Source organism: Hyla sarda, chromosome 2 (assembly GCF_029499605.1).
Source record: "Hyla sarda isolate aHylSar1 chromosome 2, aHylSar1.hap1, whole genome shotgun sequence".
Classification (NCBI taxonomy): domain Eukaryota; kingdom Metazoa; phylum Chordata; class Amphibia; order Anura; family Hylidae; genus Hyla; species Hyla sarda.
In genome coordinates, this window is record NC_079190.1 from 9245586 (window position 1) to 9269303 (window position 23718).

General features: G+C 49.5%; 1 protein-coding gene across 7 annotated transcripts in view; it reads left to right on the forward strand.

The window, feature by feature from the left end:
• LOC130358207 (piwi-like protein 1) overlaps positions 1–23718 on the forward strand; it is a 107942-nt gene that overhangs the window by 23087 nt on the left and 61137 nt on the right. For all 7 annotated transcript variants that reach the window (XM_056561094.1, XM_056561092.1, XM_056561091.1 and 4 more), the window contains exons 2-6: positions 12914–13000; positions 13493–13625; positions 14218–14343; positions 20026–20237; positions 21037–21158. In XM_056561094.1, coding sequence (XP_056417069.1) covers positions 12923–13000; positions 13493–13625; positions 14218–14343; positions 20026–20237; positions 21037–21158 — 671 coding nt within the window. In that variant the 5' untranslated portion in view covers positions 12914–12922. The remainder of the gene's footprint in view (positions 1–12913; positions 13001–13492; positions 13626–14217; positions 14344–20025; positions 20238–21036; positions 21159–23718) is intronic.

The window sequence follows — 23718 nt, forward strand, 5'->3', positions numbered from 1 at the left end:
CCGTATGCAAGCTATGAGCGACTACACAGTATGAAGGCTATGAGCAACTGCACCTTGAGAAGCTAGGGTGACTGTACAGTATGAATGCTATGAGCAACTGCACAGTGTAAATGCTATGAGCAACTGCACAGTGTAAATGCTATGAGCAACTGCACCGTATGCAAGCTATGAGCAACTGCACCGTGGGAGAGCTAAGGGTAACTGCACAGTATGGATGCTATGAGCGACTGCACGGTGTAAATACTATGAGCGACTGCACAGTATGAAGCTATGCGTGACTGTACCGTATGAAAGCTGTGAGAGATTGCACAGTATGAGAGCTATGAGTATCTGTACGGTATGCAACTATGGGTGACTGCACGGTATGAAAGTTATGAGTGGCTGCACGGTGAAACTCTTAGTGACTGCACAGTATAACTGCATGGAAAGGCTATGAGTGACTGTACGGTATGAATGCTACGAGCGACTGCACAGTATAAAACTACTGGTGACTGTACGGACTATAATGAAGTCATGAATGGGATATAACATGAATGTTCTGAGTGGACATGAGGAATTACAACACCCGAATAAGCTTGACTTTGTACTGTGTGTAAGAAACAGCTGTAGGCCGAGCATGCACCCCAGAGACGGTCTGACCACAGCTGGGGAGCTTGTTGCCGCAGGACCGGGGTGAAAGAAACATATACTGCACGTGGGGGGGAGGCAGGGCATGCTGGACTGGTCTCCGGTTGCATCCCTGGTGGCAGGCAATCAGGGACCCCCAGCTGAGACACCCCAACCTGGGTGTGCGACTATGGTGGCAACGTATCGGCCTGTCTGGCCAGCTTAACTTCTGCCAGCAGGCTGTGGCTGAGCTCTGCCCCCGTGCGCATCACGTGACTCGGCAGCGGCATCCCAGCGTACAGCAGCGCAGGACACACCGCAAGAGCCACGGGATGCCAGCAGAGGGCGGGCCGCATGCTGACGCATGGAACCGGGCTGCTGCTCAGCCCAGACTGCTGCTGTAGGGAGCGAGCACGGCCGAATGTCCTTTTTTGGCGTGGGTGAGGGACCTCATCCGGCCGGCTCCCGGAGCGCCTCGCGGGGGAACTCTGTTAACAGGGGATGGGGGGCCGACTATTGTGGGAATTCACGCCCCCTCACACAAATTCAGCCTAAAGGCTTCCTGATTAAATTTATCAACCCATGGATATGGAGTCACACTTCAATCATAGTGGAAAACCCCACTACAGGCTGATCCAACTTTGATGTAATGTCCTTAAAACAAGTCAAAATGAGGCTCAGTAGTGTTTGTGGCTTCCACGTGCCGTATGACCTCCCTACAACACTTGGGCATGCTCCTGCCAGACCTGGACTAAAGCATCCGCCAACTCCTGGACAGTCTGTGGTGGATGGATACAAAAAGGAAAAATAGAAAAAAAGACTCCAGATCACCATTTTGAGGAGGTTGCAGGTGGAAGGTGTTAATTTGTTGGGAGCACGAGAGCTTGTAGCCGAGCCATATCCTTGGGTGGTAACTGAAATCCAAGGAGGGACTGGTGGGGGAAGGGTATCTCCGCTCCGCTTGAAGTATAAAATATATCTTTAATGAAGTTCCATTAAAATAGACAAAAAATTGACAAAACAAACAAAATCCCACGTGCATAGTGAGTTAAAAAACGCACGTCACCGACGCGTTTCGGGCTGTTATAAGCCCTTAATCTTGGTGCATGTTACTGCCAGCACTGCTTGTTTATATATGCTGAAAATCAAGCATTTGCGTCACATGACCATTCGGTCACATGACACACACACCTGGAGGTAATGGAATGCTACACACAAAGAAAATTTATGAATGAAGAAAAGAAAAAGAAAAAACCAATGAGCAAGTTCACTATATGAAAGCAAGGTCATTTCTATAATTCATACCAACAGGGAACCTAGTTTCAAGCATGAGTATCCAGTATGCCTCACGCTTCAATAGTAAGCGAGACCAATCTCCATCCCTTCGCGGAGGATAGACTCTTTCAATGCCACACACCTCAATGCAATCAGCATTGCCGTGATGAAACTCGGCTATGTGCTTGGACAAGCCAGACAGAGAACATGAGTTAAAAGACGCACTTTGTGAATTGTGAAAATGCTCATACATGCGTTTTTTCAACTTTCTCGTAGTGCTGCCAACTTACTGCATCTTACATATTGTGCATGTTGCTATATACACGATATGAGTAGTGTCACAGTTCAGAAAAGACTTTATAGGATATTTTTTACCATTAAATGCAGATGAAAAATGAGTAGATTTAGTAACATATTTACACAAATTGCATCTGCTACCGGCACATTTATGAAATCCTTTGATGATTAACCATGTACTGTTCTCCGGCGTGCTCACATAATCACTAGGAGACAAACGGTTACCTAGGGTTCTCCACCTCCTGGCGACTATATTCACACCTTTGTGAAGTATTTCATTCAAACTGTCATCATCGTACATGACAGGTAGATGTTTCAATAAAATGGATTTGATCTCAGTAAACTGATTACTGTATTGAGTGGAAAAAGTGACCTTATTACTCATTTCTGTAGCTGTTTTTGCATTATCCCTTAACAACGTTTGTCTGCTTTTATGTTGAGCAATTCTTTTGGCTCTTGCCAACACAGGAACTGAGTAGCCCCTGTTCAACAACCTTTTGTCAATATCTTTACAGGTTTCAACATATGTTTCATCACTTGACGAAGCCCTTTTTGCTCTTATGTACTCCCCAACTGGGAGATTATGTTTCACATGTCGGGGATGGCAGCTTCTGCCATTGAGGATACTATTCTCCGAAGTGGGCTTCCTAAACAGTTTGGTATTTATTTTTTCCTCTAAATCGTTACCAAGTAACGTGACATCAAGAAAATTGATTCTAGTGCCCCCCCCCCCCACTCCAATGTAAATTTCAAATTAAGAATTTTGTTGTTGATATGACTCAAGAACAATATGGCTTCTTCCTCAGTGCCAGACCACATCAGGAGGAAGTCATCTATATAGCGCCCATACCACTGGATGTGGTGGATGGAGCGAGACATGATGTCCCAGATGTGCTGAATCAGATTCAGGTCTGGGGAACGGGCTGGCCAGTCCATAGCATCAATGCCTTCCTCTTGCAGGAACTGCTGACACACTCCAGCCACATTGTCTTGCATTAGGAGGAACCCAGGGCCAACCGCACCAGCATATGGTCTCACAAGGTGTCTGAGGATCTCATCTCGGTACCTAATGGCAGTTAGGCTACCTCTGGCAAGCACATGGAGGGCTGTGCAGCCCCCCCCAAAGAAATGCCACCCCACACCATTACTGACCCACCCCCAAACTGGCCATGCTCTAGCATGCTGCAGGCAGCAGAACATTCTCCACGGCGTCTCCAGACTGTCACATGTGCTCAGTGTGAACCTGCTTTCATCTGTGAGGAGCACAGGGCACCAGTGTCAAATTTGCCAATCTTGGTGTTCTCTGGCAAATGCCAAACGTCCTGCACGGTGTTGGGCTGTAAGCACAACCCCCACCTGTGGACGTCGGGCTCTCATACCACCTTCATGGAGTCTGTTTCTGACCGTTTGGGTGGACACATGCACATTTGTGGCCTGCTGGAGGTCATTTTGCAGAGCTCTGGCAGTGCTCCTCCTTGCACAAAGGCGGAGGTAGCTGTCCTGCTGCTGGGTTATTGCCCTCCTACGGCCTTCTATACGTCTCCTGATGTACTGGCCTGTCTCCTGGTAGCGCCTCCATGCTCTGGACACTACTCTGACAGACACAGCAAACCTTCTTGCCACAGCTTGCATTATTGTGCCATCCTGGATGAGCTGCACTACCTGAGCCACTTGTGTGGGTTGTAGACTCCGTCTCATGCTACCACTAGAGTGAAAGCACCGCCAGCATTCAAAAGTGACCAAAACATCAGCCGGGAAGCATAGGAACTGAGAAGTGGTCTGTGGTCACCACCTGCAGAGCCACTCCTTTATTGGGGGTGTCTTGCTAATTGCCTATAATTTCCACCTGTTGTCTCTTCCATTTGCACAACAGCATGTGAAATTGTCAATCAGTGTTCTTCCTGAGTGGACAGTGGGATTTCACAGAAGTGTCATTGACATGGAGTTACATTGTGTTGTTTAAGTGTCCCCTTTATCTTTTTGAGCAGTGTATATATGTTGATAGATTATAAAAGCAAGTGAATGGGAAAGTGTCTGCTAATTACACAAGGAACACTATTAAAGGGGTAGTCCAGTGCTGAAAAACTTATCCCCTATCCTAAGGATAGGGGCATAAGTTTCAGATCGCGGGGGGGTCCAACCGCTGGGGCCCCCCGCGATCTCCTGTACGGGGCCCCAGCAACGCCCCTCACTACAACTCTATGGCAGAGCGATGTACTGAGGGGGCGTGTCAGTCGCCGCTTTGCGTGCTGATCGACACCCGCTATCTGGCCAGTGTGCCGGGGCCCTGTACAGGAGATCGCGGTCGGACCCCCCGGCAATCTGAAACTTATAGCCTATCCTTTGGCTAGGGGATATGTTTTTCAGCACTGAACTACGCATTTAAAAGTTTTATTTGGAGACAGGTACTCTTCAAGGACCAAGACCGTACCTGTACGCCCTTACCACACTCCCAGAGTTTGAAGCTTCGTACCTGGTGGGTCCCGGCTGCTATCAGCAGGAAGAACCCTTGGTTAATGCCAGACATTGCCGATCGGGCCTATGTCTAGCATTAACCCTTTAGACACTGCAATTAAAGTTGATCGCGGCATCTAAATGCGGGATCTAACATTGCTGGTTAGCTCAGGAAGCTGATTAAGACATCCTGCGATTTCCCTGCGTTCCTTATTGGCTGAATGGATGGTGGGAGGGAGGGCCCTTATCTGCTTACCTGCCTCCCCAGAGGCTGGACCCACCGCAATCTAAAACTTGTCCCCTATCCTGCGGATAGGGGATACGTTTTTTACCACAGGATTTCTCCTTTAAATTGCACTTAAAAATAAATAAAAAGTCCAAAATTGTGCATTTGTGGTCACTTCATTTACCATAAAATTCATAAAAGGCCATCAAAAAGTCCCATCAAAACAAACAAAAATGGTACCAATGAAAACTACAGATCACCACGCAAAAAATGATCCCTCATACTTTTCTTCTCTAATATTATACTTGTAGAATCCTTTTTTCTATTTCTCCCTTTTAAAATCCTCTGCCTGATCCTCGTTACTCACGTCATTACTTTTAACCCTATTTAGGGTTTATTCACACGTATAGTATCCTTCTCATGATGAGAAGCTGCAGATTTGAAGTGGTGGGCAGTCATTTAGTTTACATTGAACCACATAAAAACTTCAGCTTTAAATCCTTTGCATCAAATATGCGCAGGATTCTATATGTTTAAATGGACACTCTGGTTAAAACAAATTTTTGCTATTGGACTCCTTATGGTAAATAAAAAAATATTTCTAATGTAGTTTGTTCAATTTTTTCCCCCTATGTTTTGTGTTTAAAAAAGCTGCCACTATGTGCCTCCCTACTTGTCCAGAGCACATTTTCCTCCATCTTTTTCACAGACTGGACTTCTGCTGGCCTGGCAGAAGTCCAAAATCAGGAAATGCAGTCTGGAGTGCTGAGGGGGGGTGTGTGCAGCCTTATCCAATCATAGCTCATCTCACACTGAACTGCTCTGGGCTGTGTGTAGCAGAGGGAGGGAGGGAGGAAGTTCTCCCCTGTATTGCTTCAGATGATGTCACACCTGCTGGGGAACGCCCCTTCTCAGTCTGTGAATCTGACTGAGCAGAAAATACAGAGCAATATCAAGGTAGAAAACTAAAAAAATAATAAAAATAAAGGCAGGGGGTGGTTTATCATGATGTGGGCAGTGACCTGGGAGAATTATAACATTTAAAGGAAAACGGTCCTGTTCACCTGCACTATATCCCGATGCACCGGCTTATAGTGCGGGTGAACAGGAGCAGATGCGGGTGAACAGGAGACCTACCTGCAGTCCGGGACCCCGATCCTCCAAAGGTCCCCCTTCTTCTTGCGCTCTGAGGCAGTCCCGCCAGCTAGATTTAAATATTCATAAGCGCCGGTGCATCACCGGTCACGTGAGCGCTCAGTAGGCACAGCAGTCATGCCCCCACCCATAGACTTGCATTGAGGGGGTGGGGCATGACATCATGAGGGGGCAGGGCTAGGAGGTCAAGAGCTGCCGGCTCCAGCATTCGGAACAGCTTGTTCCAAACGCTGAGCAGTGGAGTACCCCTTTAACAAGATCATAAGGTACTCTTAAAGACCCTCAATCTAACTGACTGTAGGAGATGCTGCATGTAACCTTCATGCAACACACAAGACTTTTTTCAGCACAAGGTGGGTGCAGCAGCTTTCTCTATCGGCTCCATTGAGGGACACAGACCGTGGGTGTATGCTGCTGTCTCTAGGAGGTATGACACTATGGTAACAAAGAAGTCTGCTCCTCCCAGCAGGATATACCCGCCTCCAGGCCCTGAGGTAATCAGTTTAAGCTTAGTGTCTGAAGGAGGTGGACATGGTCTGGAATTCTCCAGACCAGGTGTTCTGTTTTATTATTTTCCTAGTTAGGGAATGTTATTTTTTTATTCCATTTTCTTTCCTGTTTTCAGGTGGGGACTCAGGAACTGCGGCTCACTGTTTACCCATTGCGAGTAAGGGGGCACAGACATTGCGTATATGCGCTGTTTAACCCGCTCACGCCAACGGTCAGCGCCTGGGTTTGTACCTCATGGGTCCGGGTCCCCCTATTTCCCTGCTCGCCTCGCTCGCACATGGTAGCCCGGCATGATGCAGATAATAAAAGCTGGCTGAAGACTTCATAGGAAGACTTCATGAGGTAAGTTCTTCTGACTGAGGTGAGTATATTTCCCTTTCTCCTTAGGTGAAAGACCCTCAGTTTTTGGCCCACTTTTCTCATGGGTCTAATGGGGCTGGCCTGGACAGTGGGTCCTTTATTATGGTGGGAGCAGTGACAGTTTGGATGGGGCACAACTCTCTACTTTATTCATATATACTGTGTGTGTGTGGAACGTCTGTGTGTATGTTTTTACATTGAAGCAGCTGACAGCCGCGGCGTTCTCTATGCGGGCTCTCTGAGCGCCGGTTTACTTTCACTTTCGGCAGCGGCTGCTGCCGGTGGCGTCTAAACCGCTCAGTTCTCCGCGAGCGCACATGCATTCGCATGTGCATTCGGGGCAAGGCGCGGGCACCATTACAGACTTCTTGTTAATGTTCGGCGCGAACTGAACGCGCAAACTGAACACAAATCAGCGCTGTGCGCGCGATTGGTGGCAGGGGCCAATCAGCGGTGCCCCCTGCTCCTAACACACAGAGTGTTAGTGTTGTGGGTTAATTTTTTTAAATAGGCCCATTGTGGTCTATGGGGATCTCAAGGCATGTGAAACAGTAAGATAAGCAGACTGTATCAGCAACACAGTGAAATGGAACACAGTCTTGGGTGAGAGAGGCCCAGAACAGCCTCCCTCTAAACAGTTAACTGGAGTGTTAGCCACTCCTTTACTCTGTCAATACTGTAACTCTATACTGTCTGTAACTCTTTACTTGTTCTGCCTGCTCCACTGCTCCCCCAGACCCCCCTGCTACTCTACCCCGGTTGTTCTTCCCGACCCGGTGGGTTCGGCCGCCCCTCCAGCCTGGGTTCCCTCCCTCTCCCAGTCTATATCCGACTTGGCTCAGGTCTCCCGTTATGTGGTGACTGCCTTGGAGAGGCCCTCCCTACACCGACCCTCTGAAGGGTCCCGCTCTCCTCCTATTCTGACGCTCTTGCAGCATCATAGGGGTGTGTCATCTGACTCATTCCCGAGTCTTCTGGCAGGCACGGGTGCTCCCCTCGCTGGCATCGCCCCGTTACTCCAACCTGTAGCAAGCGTCGCTCCTCTAGAGAATGCTCCTAGGGTCGCCGCTCTGGCTCTCCAGACCCACGTACCAGGTCAGTCTCTCTCTCTCTCTCTCTCTCTCTCCTCTCTCTTCCAGGGCCGCCTCACACGTTCCCATTCACCTGGAGAACTTGTGGAAGAAGTTTCTCATTCGGCTTCCGACTGAGGATCGCACGGATGTGCCTAATGTGGTGTACTCATTGGTTGCGGCCAAAAGAGACACCTTCCAGCTAAAGTACCCAGGAACTTCTGACGTGGTCCAGAAGTTTCCTTTCATCATGCCGACCTCTTCCAGGGCTGCCTCACCTCGTTCCCATTCACCTGGAGAACTTGTGGATGAGGTTTCTGATTCGGCCTCCGACTCAAAGGAACGCACGGATGCCTGATGTGGTGTACTCATTGGTTCGGCCATAAGAGACACCTTCCATCTAAAGGACCCAGGAACTTTGGACGTGGCTCCAGAAGTCTCCTTCTCTGTGCCCGACCGGCACTCAAGACTATCAGCTCTCACGCTGAATTTTACGCCCTGCGGGTATACACCTGAAGTCACCCTGACAAGAAGTTTCAGGAAATGAAGAAGGTTCAAGCGCGGTATTCTTTCTCCAGGGACCTCATTGCTCGGTGGACCTCCTCTCCAACTGTGGATCCGCCGTTCTCCCGCCTCTCTAAGGCGCCTACCCGGCTGTTGGCTGATGCAGCTGCCTTCAAGAATCCAGCGGCCATGAAGGGGGATATTTTGGCAATCTCTGCCCTTAAGGCAGCAGGTTTTTCCTGCTTTTGCTTCTGCCTGGGTGTCAAAGGCCCTTTTAATATGGTCTTCCAACTCTGCCAGGGTAGTCTTCAAGATCCTTCCGGGGAATTTATTTAATCTAGCTCTCCGATGCTCTGCAGCCGGAGATTTTTTCTGTATTCTGCTTCCATGTGCAGCCACTGTGCTGCCTTTACCACAAGCTACCATCCCTTCATGTGGCTTTAAGCCTGGAATGCGGACGCCACCTTCTGAAAGTGAGGCGACGGGCGGAAAAAGAGTTCTTTATTACCTCTGGTAAGACTCACAGAACCGCTTTCCGTCGTAAGTTCTCCTTCCGGTTCTGAGGACCTTTGGTACCAACAAAGGGTCCAGCCAGGCGCCTTCATGGGAAGAGGGCTCCTCTTTCCGATCCCATTCCTCCCGGAGGTCGGCTATCTGTTCCGGCCATTTGGCGGTCCCATCAGACACCCGTAGGCCTTCCTCGGCCTGAAGGGCCGCCCCCACCCGCCGACCTTTCTTGGGTGGTTGGTCTCCTCTTACCCTCCAGGATGCCTGGACATGCAACTTCAGGGGAACGTTTTCGAGGTTTATTCCATTCCACCCTCCCTGTGGTCTCCAAGAAAGGAGTTTATGTTCGCCCAGTCTTGGTTCTCGAGTATCTCAGCCAGCATCTTGTGTTCCCATCCCGAATGGAGTCTCTCCATTCGGTGCTGGCATCCATGGTTCAAGGGGAGTTTTCGTTCCTCGGTGGACATCAAGGATGCCTGCCTCCACTTCTCATTGTTTCCCGGTCATCAGCGGTTCCTCCGCTCTGCAGTTCCGGACGGTCATTTTCTATTATGGCTATCCATTTCGGTCTGTCCACCGCTCCCCGGACTTTTACCAAAGTCCTGGCGCCTGTGATAGCCTTTTTTACGGACAACAGTTGTTTCCGTGATTCCTTATTTGGACTACCTCCTGATCTGAGCTCCAGCCGGACCCAGATCCTGGAGAGTCTTAGTCTCAACCTCCAGACCTTGTTGGATGGTCATTTGGGACAAGCCCAACCGCTCTCCTGGGGCTCCAGTTCGATGCGGCCTCTGCCCGCTTTCGACTCCGCCGACTCTTTTCAAGAGTCTGATGCCTTCGGCTCCCTGCTCCAGTTTCCATTTGCTTTTGCATGGATGTCCCGGGTCGATTCGTGGAGGCCGTGCCATTTGCCCAGTTTCATCACCGACCTCTTCAACTGGTGATTTTCTTCCGGTGTGACAGGTCTCCATTGTCTCTCGGCCGCAAGATCGTCCTCTCTCGTCAGTCTTGTTGGTCCCTTCTATGGTGGCTTCGTTTTCCCCCTCATTTTTTTCGGGGGTGTTCCTACCTGTCCATCACTGCCAGTCTGTCAGACTGGGGAGGTGTTTTCAGGGACCGCCCGGTCTGGGGTCTTTTTCCCCTTCAACATTTTGGGGCCTAGGGCAATTCTTTCTTTGCTTGCTTCTTGGGAATTTCCCTCCTGGGCGGAACTCAGGTTTCCGGCCATCTCAGTTATCTTCAGTCCGGCCGTCCCTGGGATGTGATCTTTTCGGCCCGTCCTCAGTCGTCCAAGGCACTGGTCCCTACATCCAGGGGTGTTTGCATTGATCTGCAACCCCTGGGGCGCTCCAGGCGTGGACCTCTTCTTGTCCCGCCACAACCGAAGCGTTCCTCTCTCTTGGTCGAGCCTTGCCCTACCTTGTCTATTTGGTGGTCGGGCTTTGCCTTACCTTATTTGTTTCCTCCCTTTCTTCTCTTTTTGGGGTCTTGAGGAAACTCAGTGGGACGTTTCTGCCATTCTAGTGACCCAGCCTGGGCACGGCGGGCGTGGTACGTCGTCATGGTCAGGCTCCTGAAAGACTTAACGTTGCGCCTTCCCTATCATCCAGACTTCCTATCTCAGGCCTCCTGTATCACCCCTATTACCGTCTCTGCTTTGACGGCATGGCGGTCGAGACCGCGGTTTTGAGAACCGCGGTTTGTCTTCCCAAGTCATTCGCACCATGCTCAAGGCTCAGAAGTCCTCCTCGGCAAAAATTTACCGCCGTACCTGGCGGTCTTATTTTAGTTGGTGTGAAGCTCATGTCTTTTGGCCTGTTACCTTTTCGGTTTCCCTTCTTCTCTCTTTCTTGCAGTCGGGATTGGAACTGGGGTTGTCTCTCAGTTCCCTTAAGGGTCAGGTTTCGGCCCTTTCTTTCTTTTCCAGCATCCTCTGGCTTCTAATTCTCATGTCCGGACCTTCCTTCAAGGAGTGGCGCATGCTGCCCCTCCTTATTGATCACCTTCTCCCCCTTGGGACTTGAATCGGGTTCTGGGGGTACTCCAAGGTGAACTTTTTGAACCCTTTGGGAAGGTGTTCCTGCGCCTCCTTTCTTGGAAAGTGGCGTTTTCTTGTTGTTATCTCCTCCATTCGGAGAGTGTCTGAATTGGCAGCTCTCTCCTGCCGTTCTCCGTTCCTGGTGCTTCACCAGGACTAGGTTGTCTTCCGGCTAGATCCTTCCTTTTTGCCTAAGATTGTTTCGGCCTTTCATCTCAATGAGGACATTGTTCTTTCGTCCTTTTATCCGCTCCTTCTCATTCTAGGGAGCATTTACTCCACAAACTGGGTGTGGTTTGAGCTGTTAGGTATTACCTCTCTCTCTCCTCTTCGTTTCGTCAGTGTGATTCCTTTTTCGTCCTTACGGAAGGTCGTCGTAAGGGACAACCTGCTTCCAAGGCTACCACTTCTCGGTGGATCCGGTCTGCCATTTCGGAAGCCTATCGCTGTAGGGGGAAGATTCCTCCCTTCAGGGTTGTGGCTCATTCTACCTGTTTCTGTTGGGGCATCCTGGGCTCTCCAGAACAAAGTCTCGGCCTCACAGATTTGCAAGGTGGCTACTTGATCGTCTTTGCACACTTTCTCGAGGTTCTACCAGGTTCATATCTTCGCATCGGCTGATGCTAGTCTGGGCCGTAGTCTGCTGCAGGTGGCAGTGGTACAGCCGTTTGCCTGACTATCTGCCCACCCAAGGGACGGCTTTGGTACGTCCCACGGTCTGTGTCCCCCAATGGAGCCTATTTAGAAAAGGAGATTTTTTAACACTTACCGTAAAATCTCTTTCTCGAAGGATCCATTGGGGGACACCGCTCCCGCCCTTTAGGGGTTTCTCTTTGGTTCTCTGTCTGAGGGTGTGTTCAGTTATATATTTTCGTCTGGTTCTCGGACAGTTCGTGTTTTTCCTTGACCTGTCGGTCCTCTGCTATTGCTCTGGTACTAAAACTGATTACCTCAGGGCCTGGAGGCGGGTATATCCTGCTGGGAGGAGCCGACTTCTTTGTTACCATAGTGTCATACCTCCTAGAGACAGCAGCATACACCCACTGTCTGTGTCCCCCAATGGATCCTTCGAGAGAGATTTTATGGTAAGTGTTAAAAAATCTCCTCCTTTCTTCCTTTTATGGATTATATTGAATTGATATTTTACACTTCATTAGTCCCCCTAGAGAAGTTGTGTGAGCAGTGGTTTGATTACTCATACAGATCATTGCAGGACATATCTACATGCATTGATCTGAGCTCTTTTGATAAAGCTTACCACTTCTTGGCCACACAACCCCCCCCCCCCCCCCCCCAATAGCATGGCAGGTGATACATGTTTGCTATAAGCCCATGTAAACTATATCCTAAGGAGAATCTCGTGTCCTTAAAGGGGTACTCCACTGGAAAACTTTTTTTTTTTTTTTAAATCTGGTGGCAGAAAGTTAAACAGATCTGTAAATTACTTCTATTAAAAAAGTACTTATCAGCTGCTGTATGATCCACAGGAAGTTCTTTCCTTTTTGAATTTCTTTTCTGTCTGACCACAGTGCTCTCTGCTTACACCTCTGTCCATGTCAGGAATTGTCCAGAGTAAGAGCAAATCACCATAGAAAACCTATCCTGCTCTGGACAGTTCCTGTGGATCATACAACAGCTAAGTACTGGAAGGATTAAGATTTTTTAATAGAAGTAATTTACAAATCTGTTTAACTTTCTGGCACCAGTTGATTAATAAAATGTTATCTAGTGGAGTACTCCTTTTTAAAGATGCAAGTATGCCTGTAGTTGATAGGATCCAGTTTGGGATTCACAGCAATACTGGACAATGTGGAGTTGGGAAAATTAAAACAAATATATATTATTGTGAAAGATAAACTGTTGCATTTGGTGCATTAAGATTTTTTAAAAATTCCTGTGTTTCCTTTGCAGGACTAGAAGATGACTGGACGAGCCAGGGCCCGAGCCCGCGGTAGAGCCCGTGTCCAGGAGCAGGCCCCGGTGGGACCACCTGGACAGGTTATGTGCCCCCCTCTCATTGAATCCTTGTAGAGTGATTGAAGATCTTCTGCCGCTTTCTGGTCTTCTCCTTTAGTCTCTGAGGGTCTTCTCCTATAGTCTGAGGGTCTTCTCCTTTAGTCTATCTGCTGCCAGTGTGGGAACTGGGTTGTCATACCTTACCCAACCCCATTCCCAAAGCTCTATGGCTACAGCTTTCCTCTGTGATATAGAAACTTTACTCCTCTGCATTAAAGACCAAATAAGCTTCTTCCATGGGAAATTGTCTAAAATGTTAATGACTTTTGCAGGCTTAGTTTTCTGCTGTGTGGGTTTATCTTTCCCCTGGCTGTGAGAACGTGGACAGCGGCCTGAAGGACACCAGATCATTCCTGTTGATAAATGATGGAATTGTTGTCACCCACAATGCATCCTGCTCTGCAGCCTCTAAGCCAGCAGTATCATTGAACAATACTTTACCCATAACACAGGGCACTTCCCTCCTCATTACAGGTGCAAGAGACTCAAGTCCCCAGAGCTACAGAGAGACCACAGCCACTAGCACGACAGACGGCGTCTGAGCCTTTGCTTGTTGGAAGAGGAAGGCAGAGAGGTCCACCAGCAGTGGAGAGACCCCCAGCTGATGGTAACTGACCTTAATGTTTATCTATAAATAATACCACTAGCTTTTGCTACTATGGTGGTCTGTGCACTAGCTGTCAAGCTGCTGGGCGGTGGGGGGAGGCGGCGGCGGCGGCGGCGGCGGCGCTTGGCATTGGGGGTAGGAAGTAGTAGAATTATTGCTGCTGTGCAGTGTGGGGGAGCAGTAGCAATTTTATTGCTCAGTAGTTAGGGGTGGGGGTTAGTAGTAATGGTGCTGTAGGGGGCAGTAGCAGTAGGGCAGTAGGGGGTAAGTAGTAGTGGTGCTGGGCAGTGGGGCAAATAATAGATGCTGGGGGCAATAGTATTATTGGTCCTGGACAGTAAGGGGGGGACAATAATAGTGATGGGGGCAGTAGTATTGGTGCTGTGCATTGGTGGGAGCTAGTAGTAGTAGTATACTGCTAGTAGGAGACAATAATATTGGTGCTGGGCATTGGGGGAGAGGGGCTGTAGTAGAAGAGGCATTGGCTGTGGTGGAGTGGGGGAGATTTTTAATAAAGCTGGGCAGTCGCAGTCCAAAACAGGGATGCAATGGATTGACACCTATAACCATGTGCTCATGCTTTTTATTACAGTTCAACAGCTTTCAGCCGGATTTCAGGATATATCGCTCGGAGAACGAGGGGGACGTAGACGTGACTTTCATGACGTTGGGGTGAATACACGTCAAACTATAGAACATGTGAAAGCTTCCAAAACCGGTAATTCGGCCGCTTTTTATTTAGTTATTTAGTTATTTTTTTAGTTATCTATTTTTTATTTTGATTTTTTTGTGTGGGGGGGGGGGGAAGAATGACTGGGATGGCCACAATCTTCTATGTCCCTGCACGTACCTGTGTAGCATTCTAGATCCTAGAAAAGTCAGTGGAATCTATCGTATTCACATGGCTCATTCACACTATGGAATCTCCGCCCAGAGATATTCATGAAATTCCCTCTGAAGCTGGCGTTGGCAGATCAAGCTGGAACTAGACCACTCAGAAATGCTTCTCCAAAGACAGCAATTCATTTACGAGCAGTCTCCGCCTAAAGATAAAAATGTTTATTCTTTTGACCGTGTCCAGGAAATTCTGTAGTGTGAATGGTGCAGAAGAATCTTATTCAAAACATTGGGAGGCTTTTGCACCGTATTTTCAGCACCAGAGCTCTGGAGCAAAAATTCTCCATGAAAAATGTTGTTTCTCTATCGGCTCCATTGGGGGACACAGACCGTGGGTGTATGCTGCTTTCTCTAGGAGGTGACACTATGGCAACAAGAAAGTCTGCTCCTCCCAGCAGGATATACCCGCCTCCAGACCCTGAGGTAATTCGTTTAAGCTTAGTGTCTGAAGGAGGTGGACATGGTCTGGATTTATCCAGACCAGGTCTTATGTTTTATTATTTTCTTAGTTAGGGAATGTGTTAGTTTTTTATTCCTTTTTCTTTCCTGTTTTCAGGTGGGGACTCAGGGACTCCGGTTCCCTGTTTCCCCATTGCGAGTAAGGGGGCACAGACATTGCGTATATGCGCTGTTCACCCCCCCCCCTCTCGCCAACGGTCAGCACCTGGGTTGATACCTCATGGGTCCGGGTCCCCCTATTCCCTGCTCGCCTCGCTCGTGCATAGCAGCCAGGCGTGATGCAGGTGATAAAAGCTGGCTGAAGACTTCATAGGAAGACTTCATGAGGTAAGTTCTTCTGACTGAGGTGAATATTTTTCCCCTTTTTCTTCCAGGTAGGGACTTTCAGCCTCTGGAGACCCCCTATTTTGGCCCACTCTTGGTAGTCTTATGGGGCCTGGCTTGAGGAACCTTGTTCCTTCTCTTATGGGGTTCCTTTATTCTTGGGGTGGGGGATAAATGTCTCCCATTTTATAGCAGTGGTGTGGAATAGAGTGCAAATTTGTGAGGGAAATGTGTTTTCACTGTCATGGCTCTCATTTTCTGCGGGCGCGCGGTTCAACGGCCGCATATAGTGTCCGCCATATGTCCCTGTCGGCAGCGTGAGGCTGCTGGCGGGGTGCTCGCCCGCTACCTTCCCCTGTCTCTTTCGGGGCTGGGAGCGGGCGCCATTATTGGCCGCATATCGCGCCTTCCATATGACCCTGTCGTTAGCGTTCTGCTGCTGGCGGGGAGCTCGCCCGCTCCCTTCCCCTGTCATGCGCAAAGCGCTCGGGGCTGGGAGCGGGTGCTATTATCGGCCACATTTTCATTGTCCCTGTCGGCAGCGTACGGCTGCCGGAGGGGAGCCTGCCCGCTCCCTCCCCCTGTCATGCGCACATGCGCTCGGGGCTGGGAGCGGGCTCCATTATCAGCCGAACATGTACTTCAGCCGCTAACGTTGGAAATTGGCTCCGCCCATTCGCAGCTGGCTGTGTGTTTTTCTTTTTCTAGAGCACGGGATTGCTTTATTATTGAGCCCTGCTTCTGTGCTGCAGCGCTCTTCAACCTAATTCTAACACAGTCATAAGTTACAGGCTCAAGTCCTGTTTAAGTCACCTTATCCATTATAGCATTATTTCACTGGCCGCGGGCCCTTGTCTTGCTTTAGCCACGCCCACTCACGGCTGCGGGGATCCTTCTAGTGGTCCTGGTCACCTATTGTTTTTTTGCAGGGGCCGCAATTCTTACAATGCTTGGTTCTTGTTCCACCAGCACCACTGCTTCCCCTGCTATATCTATCCCTCTCCCAGTCTATATCCGTCTTGGCTTAGGTCTCCGCCTGGGAGAGGTCCGCCCTATGCCGGCCCTCCATAGGGACCCGCTTCCCTTCTCTCTATATCACCGCTCTCACAAGCGTGATGGGGATGTATTCTCTGACTCATTCCCTGGGTCTCCTGATAGGCACGGGCGCTCCCCTCATAGGACTCACCCGCTACTCCACTTGTACAAGCGTCACTCCCTCAGAGGTCGCTTCCGTGGTCGCCACACTGGCTTTCCAGAACCACGTACCCGGTCGGCATCTGACTCAGAGGACTGCACAGATATACCTGATGTGGTGTACTCATTGGTTTCAACCATAAGAAACACCTTCTATCTTAAGGATCCAGGAACTTCGGACGTGGCTCCAGAAATATCCTTTCATCGTGCCCGACCGGCACCCAAGATTTTCAGCTCTCACGGATATGGCTGACTCTGTGCACTCATTGGTTTCGGCCATAAGAGACTCCTTCCATCTAAAGGACCCAGGAACTTCGGACGTGGCTCCAGAAGTCTCCTTTCTTTGTGCCCGACCGGCACTCAAGACTTTCAGCTCTCTCGCTGAATTTTACGCCCTGCTGGTATCCGCCTGAAGTCATCCTGACAAAAAGTTTCAGGAAACGAAGGTTCAAGTGCGGTATTCCTTCGCCAAGGACCTAATTGCTTGGTGGACCTCCTCTCCAACTGTGGATCCGCCGGTGTCCCGTCTCTCTAAGGCGCCTACCCGGCCTTTGGCTGATGCGGCGGCCTTCAAGGATCCAGCGGACATGTAGGTGGATACTTTGGCAATCTCTGCCCTTGAGGCAGCAGGTTCTTCCTGCTTTTGCTTCTGCTGAATGTCAACGGCCCTTTTAGTATGGTCTTCCAACTCCGCCAGGGTAGTCTTCAAGATCCCTCTGGAGGATTTATTTAATCTAGCTCTCCGATGCTCCGTAGCTGGAGATTTTTTTTTCTGTGTTCTGCTTCCATGTGCAGCCACTGTGCTGTCTTTACCACAAGCTACCTGGTAGCCACCGTTCCTGCATGTGGCTTTAAGCCTGGAATGCGGATGCCACCTTCAAGAAGTGAGGCGACGGGCGAAAAGAGTTCTTTCTCTATCGGCTCCATTAGGGGACACAGACCGTGGGTGTATCTTGCTGTCTCTAGGAGGTGTGACACTATGGTAACAAAAAAGTCAGCTCCTCCCAGCAGGATATACCCGCCTTCACTCTCTGAGCTAGTCAGTTTAAGGTTAGTGTCTGAAGGAGGTGGACGGGTCTGGTTTGCTCCAGACCTGGTCTTCTGTTTTTTTTTTTTTTTTTTTTTCCTAGTATAGGGATGTTAGTTTTTTAAAATTCCTTTTTCTTTTCTGTTTTCAGGTGGGGACTCAGGAACTTCGGTTCACTGTTTCCCCATTGCGAGTAAGGGGAAACAGACATTGCGTATATGAGCTGTTAACCCCCCCCCCCCCCTCGCCAACGGTCAGCGCCTGGGTGGTACCTCATGGGTCCGGGTCCCCCTATTTCTCCTGCTCTCCTCGCTCGCGCATAGCAGCCAGGCGTGATGCAGGTAACTAAAGCGGACTGAAGACTTCACTGAAGACTTCATGAGGTAAGTTCTTCTGACTGAGGTAAGTACTTTCCCTCTTTCTCCTCAGGTAAGACAAGTCCCGGGACCAGACTTGCAACTGCTGGAGACCCCCTGTTTCTGGCCCACCTTTTAAGGTTGGGCTGGCTTACTGGGAATTAATTTTATTCTGGGGGAGCAGTGGCGCTCTGAGGGGGCATGTATGTTCTGTTTAGCACTATGAGCAGTGGCACTTTGAGGGGGCATGTATGTTATGTTGGCTCTGTGTGTGAACAGCGCCTTCTTTGCAAGCCGCAGCACCAGTTCGGGCCAGCTTACTTTCATTTTCGCCACCAGCGCCTTATATGCGGCTGACAGCCGCGGCGCTGGTACGAGCCGGGCGCTCTCAGCACCGGCTTACTTTCGTTTTCTCCGGCAGTCTCTGCTGGCGTCTTAACCGCCTGCTCTGTTCCCCCGAGCGCATATGCGAATTATATGTGCGCTCGGGACAAGGAGTGGTTTTACCTTTTCGGTTTCCCGTCTTCTCTTTCTTGCAGTCGGGATTGGAACTGAGGTTGTCTATCAGTTTCCTTAAGGGTCAGGTTTCAACCCTTTCTATTCTTTCCAGCGTCCTCTAGCTTCTAATTCTCATGTCCGGACCTTCCTTCAAGGAGTGGCGCATGCTGTCCCTCCTTATCGGTCACCTTCTCACCCTTGGGACTTGAATCTGGTTCTGGGGGTACTCCAAGGTGAACATTTTGAACTCCTTAGAGGTGTCCCTGCGCCTTCTTTCTTGGAAAGTGGCATTTTCTTATCACCTCCATTCGGAGAGTGGCCGAATTGGCAGCTCTATCCTGCCGTTCTCCATTTCTGGTGCTTCACCAGGACAAGGTTGTCTTCCGGCCAGATCCTTCCTTTTTACCTAAGGTTGTTTCAGCCTTTCATCTCAATGAGGACATTGTTCTTCCGTCCTTTTGTCCCGCTCCTTCTCATTCTAGGGAGCATTTACTCCACAAACTGGATGTGGTTTGGGCGGTTAGGTATTACCTCTCTATCTCCTCTTCATTTCGTCAGTGCGATTCCTTTTTTGTCCTTACGGAAGGTCTTTGTATTGACAACCTGCTTCCAAGGCAACCACTTCTCTGTGGATCCGGTCTGCCATTTAGGAAGCCTATCGCTGTAGGGGGAAGACTCCTCCCTTCAGGGTTGTGGCTCATTCTACCTGTTTATGTTGGGGCATCCTGGGCTCTCCAGAACAAGCCTCTGCCTCGCAGATTGCAAGGCGGCTACTTGGTCGTCTTTTCTCACTTTCTCGAGGTTCTACCGGGTTCATACCTTTGCATCGGCTGATGCTAGTCTAGGCCGTAAACTGCTGCAGGCAGAAGTGGAACAGCCATCTGCCTGACTGATTATCTGCCCACCCAAGGGACGGCTTTGGTACCTCCCACGGTCTGTGTCCCCCAATGGAGCCTATAGAGAAAAGGAGATTTTTTAACACTTACCGTAAAATCTCTTTCTCGAAGGATCCATTGGGGGACACAGCTCCCGCCCTTTTGGGTTTCTCTTTTATTCTCTGTCCGAGGGCATGTTCAGTTTTATCTTTTCTTCTGTTCTCGGACAGTTCGTTTTTTTATTTCCTTGACCTGTCGGTCCTCTCCTATTGCTCTAGTACTTTAACTGATTACCTCAGGGCCTGGAGGCGGGTATATCCTGCTGGGAGGAGCCGTCTTTCTTGTTGTCATAGTGTCACCTCCTAGAGACAGCAGCATACACCCACGGTCTGTGTCCCCCAATGGATCCTTCGAGAAAGGAGATTTTACGGTAAGTGTTAAAAAAAAATCTCCTTTTAAGGTTTACTCCACTGGCCCAGTGTCTGGAACATTTAGTTCCGAACACTGGATGCGGGCTACGGGGGTCATGACGTCACAGCCACGCCTCTTGTGAGATTATGTCACGCCCCTCAATGCAATGACATCACGACCCCCGCACCCAGCGGCACCCAGCGTTCTGAACTAAATGTTTTGGATGCCAGGGCAGTGGAGTACCCCTTTAATGGACCCTAACAGTTACATAGCTAACACATGCATAACCTGACAGAAGAGGAAGACTAATTTTGTGGACATATTAAGTCTTTGTATGATATAAATAATTTTATCTGCAGGTGTTTCTGGGAACACCATTCAGCTTGTGACCAACCATATCAGACTGATCTCACGACCTCAATGGGCCTTGTATCAGTATCACATTGACTTCAACCCCCCAATGGAGGCCAGGCGTTTGCGCACCGCCCTACTATACCAGCATGACGAAATCATTGGGAAAGCACGTGCGTTTGACGGAACAATTTTATTTTTACCAAAAAGACTGAACAAGGTAACTTTTTTGTGCTTTGTAAAATGGATAGGTTTGTTATTGATTGGAGATAAGCAAACTTATCCACCTCATGTGATTAAAATATGTCTTGTGTATCAATAGAAATACTTTATTGTCCATAGCAACCAATGGTGCTTACTGGGTGTAGTTTTATCCAGTGCCAATTTGCAAGTGTGTAAGTGTAGACCTATATGTCAGTCATCAATATTTTACCCACTTCACAAATTGACAGTATGAAATCTGTACTGCAGTACAATTTTCACATGGAAACTTAGTGCAATCATTCCTTACATAAAAGCTGCAGCAATTCTGCAACATGTAGCCTAAGTTTGTCAAAGCAGGTCATAAATATAGTAAAAGGGTTCCCAGAATATACACTTAAAAGGGGTTATCCAGGAATAGAAAAACAGATCTGATTTCTTTAAAAAAACGCTCCCCGTCTGTCTCCAGGTTGGGTGTGGTTCTGCAGCTCCGTTCCATTGAAGTAAATGCAGCCAAGTTGTCAAACACCACACCCAACCTCGGGACAGACATGGAACTGTTTTTGAAAGAAATTTACTGTTTTTCTATTCCTGGATAACCCCTTTTAGAGCTTTGCTGATTTGCTGTTTCCATAGCATGCAAGTCAGTCCATGCTCCAGGCAAAAAGGGGTAACGCACTTTAGGAGCAAAATGATATTTTTTGGCTGTATTGGTTTTATTGTCTTGTGGAGTGCCATCAGTTTACTTCTCTCTAGTGATTGAAGGGGCTCATATAATGGTTGACAGGATTTGATTTCTTTGCACTTGTTGTATGAAGGTTACTGAGGTGTTTAGCCAAACCCGGAATGGAGAGAATGTGAAGGTGACCATTACCCTGACGAATGAACTTCCACCGACGTCACCAACCTGCTTTCAGTTCTACAATATCATTTTCAGGAGGTGAGACCCACCCATGAGTATCAGCTTGTTTCATTTTGGGACATTTTCCACGCATACAGCTCTTTACTGTGGTGGCACAATCATTATTTCTTATTTCCTTTTAAAGGAGTTGTCCAGCTAAAAACAACTCCTCCTGTGAATTACGGGATAAAGGTCTTTCTCGATCGGCTCCATTTGGGGGACACAGACCATGGGGACACAGACCATGGGTGTATGCTGCTGTCACTAGGAGGCTTGACACTATGGCAACAATCGGTTTTAGCTTAGTGTCTAAGGAGGTAGACGCTGGTCTGGAGTTCTATTTAGACCAGGTCTTATGCTTTATTATTTTCCTAGATTAGGGATGTGTTAGTTTTTTATTCCGTTTCTTTTCTGTTTTCAGGTGGGGACTCGGGAACTGCGGCTCACTGTTTCCCCATTGCAATTGAGGAGGCACAGACATCGTATATATGTACTGTCAACCCCCTCTCGCCAACGGTCAGCGCCTGGGGTTGTACCTTATGGGTCCCGGTCCCCCTATTCCCTGCTTGCCTCGCTCGCACATGTTAGCTCGGCGCGATACAGGTGACAGAAAGCTGACTGAAGACCCGACAGAAGACTCCATTAGATAAGTTCTTCTGACTGAGGTGAGTATACTTCCCTTTCTCCCTTAGGTGCAGACTTGCAACCTCTGGAGATCCTCATTTTTTGGCCCACCTTTCAGGGTCTAATGGGCTGGCCTGGACAGGGGGCTTTATTTCTGGGGTGAGCAGTGGCATTTTGGATGGGGCACAGTTCATTCACATGCATTGAAGGATGTGAGTGTATGTATGTGTTTAACATTAAGCGGCTGACAGCCACGGCGTTCTTCTATGCGGGCGCACAAAGCGCCGGTTTACTTTCTCTTTTGGCAGCAGACTGCTGCCGGTGGCATCTCGCCCGCCCACTTCACCGCGAGCGCATATGCGAATGACGTGCGCTCGGGGCAAGGAGCGGGCGCCATTACTGTATTTCTTGTCGGAACTTCGGCAGCCGGGGCGCTTTAGCTCGCCCACCCAGGACCGCCGGAGCTTCTAGGGGCGCGAACTGACCATCAATCAGCGCTGTGCGCACGATTATGGTGGCAGGGGCCAATCAGTGCCCCTGCTTCTGGCACGCACCTCTCTTGCTATTAGCCAGCATTTCTCCCTTCTCTATCTACACTAGAGTGGAGTTCTCCTCACAGCAGCTGCCCTGGGGACACAGACTTGGGGGTGAGAGTTCTTTTTTCACTATGTCTGTGCCCAGAACTGTTCCTCCCTCTAAACAGACATCTGGAGCATGCGTTTCCCATTTTGTCTGTAAAACCTGTAACTCCAAAATGCCCTGTTCTGCTGAACCCACTTGCTCTGCCTGCTCCACTGATCCCCCAGACCCCCCTGCTATTCTACCCCGGTTGTCTTCCAGACCCGGTGAGTTTGGCCGCCCCTCCAGCCTATCTGAGTATCTCAGCCAGCATCTTCTGCTTTTCCATCCCGAATGCAGTCTCTCCGTTCAGTGCTGGCGTCCCTGGTTCATGGGGAATTTTCGTTCCTCGGTGGACATCAAGGACGTCTGCCTCCACATCTTTGTTTCCCGGTCATCAGCGGTACCTCCGCTTTGCGGTTCTGGACGGTCATCTTCTATTGTGGCTCTCCATTTCGGTCTGAACACTTCTCCCCAGACCTTTACCAAAGTCCTGGCGTCTGCGATGGCCCTTTTACGGACAACAGTTGTTTCCGTGATTCCTTACTTGGACGACCTCCTGATCAGAGCTCCAGCTAGGGCCCAGATCCTGGAGAGTCTTAGTCTCAACCTCCAGACTTTGTCTCACTTCAGTTGGATGGTCAATTAGGACAAGTCCAACCACTCTCCTGGGGCTCCAGTTCGACGCGGCCTCTGCCGTTTTTGACTCCGCCGACCAATCGGCTGACGCTCTTATCAAGAGTCCGCTCCAGTTTCCATTTGCTTTTGCATGGATGTCCTGGGTTGGTTAGCGGCGGCCGTGGAGGCCGTGCCATTTACCCAGTTTCATCACCGACCTTTTCAACTGGTGATTCTCTTCCGGTGGGACAGGTCTCCATTGTCTCTCGACCGCAAGATCGTTCTCTCTCGACAGTCTTGTCGGTCCCTTCTATGGTGGCTTCATTTCCCCCCCCTGCCCTTTTGTGGGCGCTCCTTCCTGTCCCTCCCTGCCAGACTGTTGGACTGGGGAGGTGTTTTCAAGGATCGGCCGGTCTGGGGCCTTGGTCCCTCGAGAGGCCCTTTTTCCCTTCAACATGTTGGGGCCTAGGGCAATCCTTTCTTTGCTTGCTTCTTGGGAAATTCCCTTCTGGGCAGAACTCAGGTTTCCTGCCATCTCAGCGCTCTTCATTCCGGGCGTCTCTGGCATATGGTCTTTCTCAGCGGGTCCTCAGCCATCCAAGGCGAGAGGTCCCTACATCCGGAGGTGTTTACAGTGATCTGCAACCTCTGGGGTGCTCCAGGGGTGGACCTCTGCACTTCCAGCCACAACCAAGCCTTCCTCTCTTAGGCGAGCTTTGCCCTACCTTATCTGTTTATT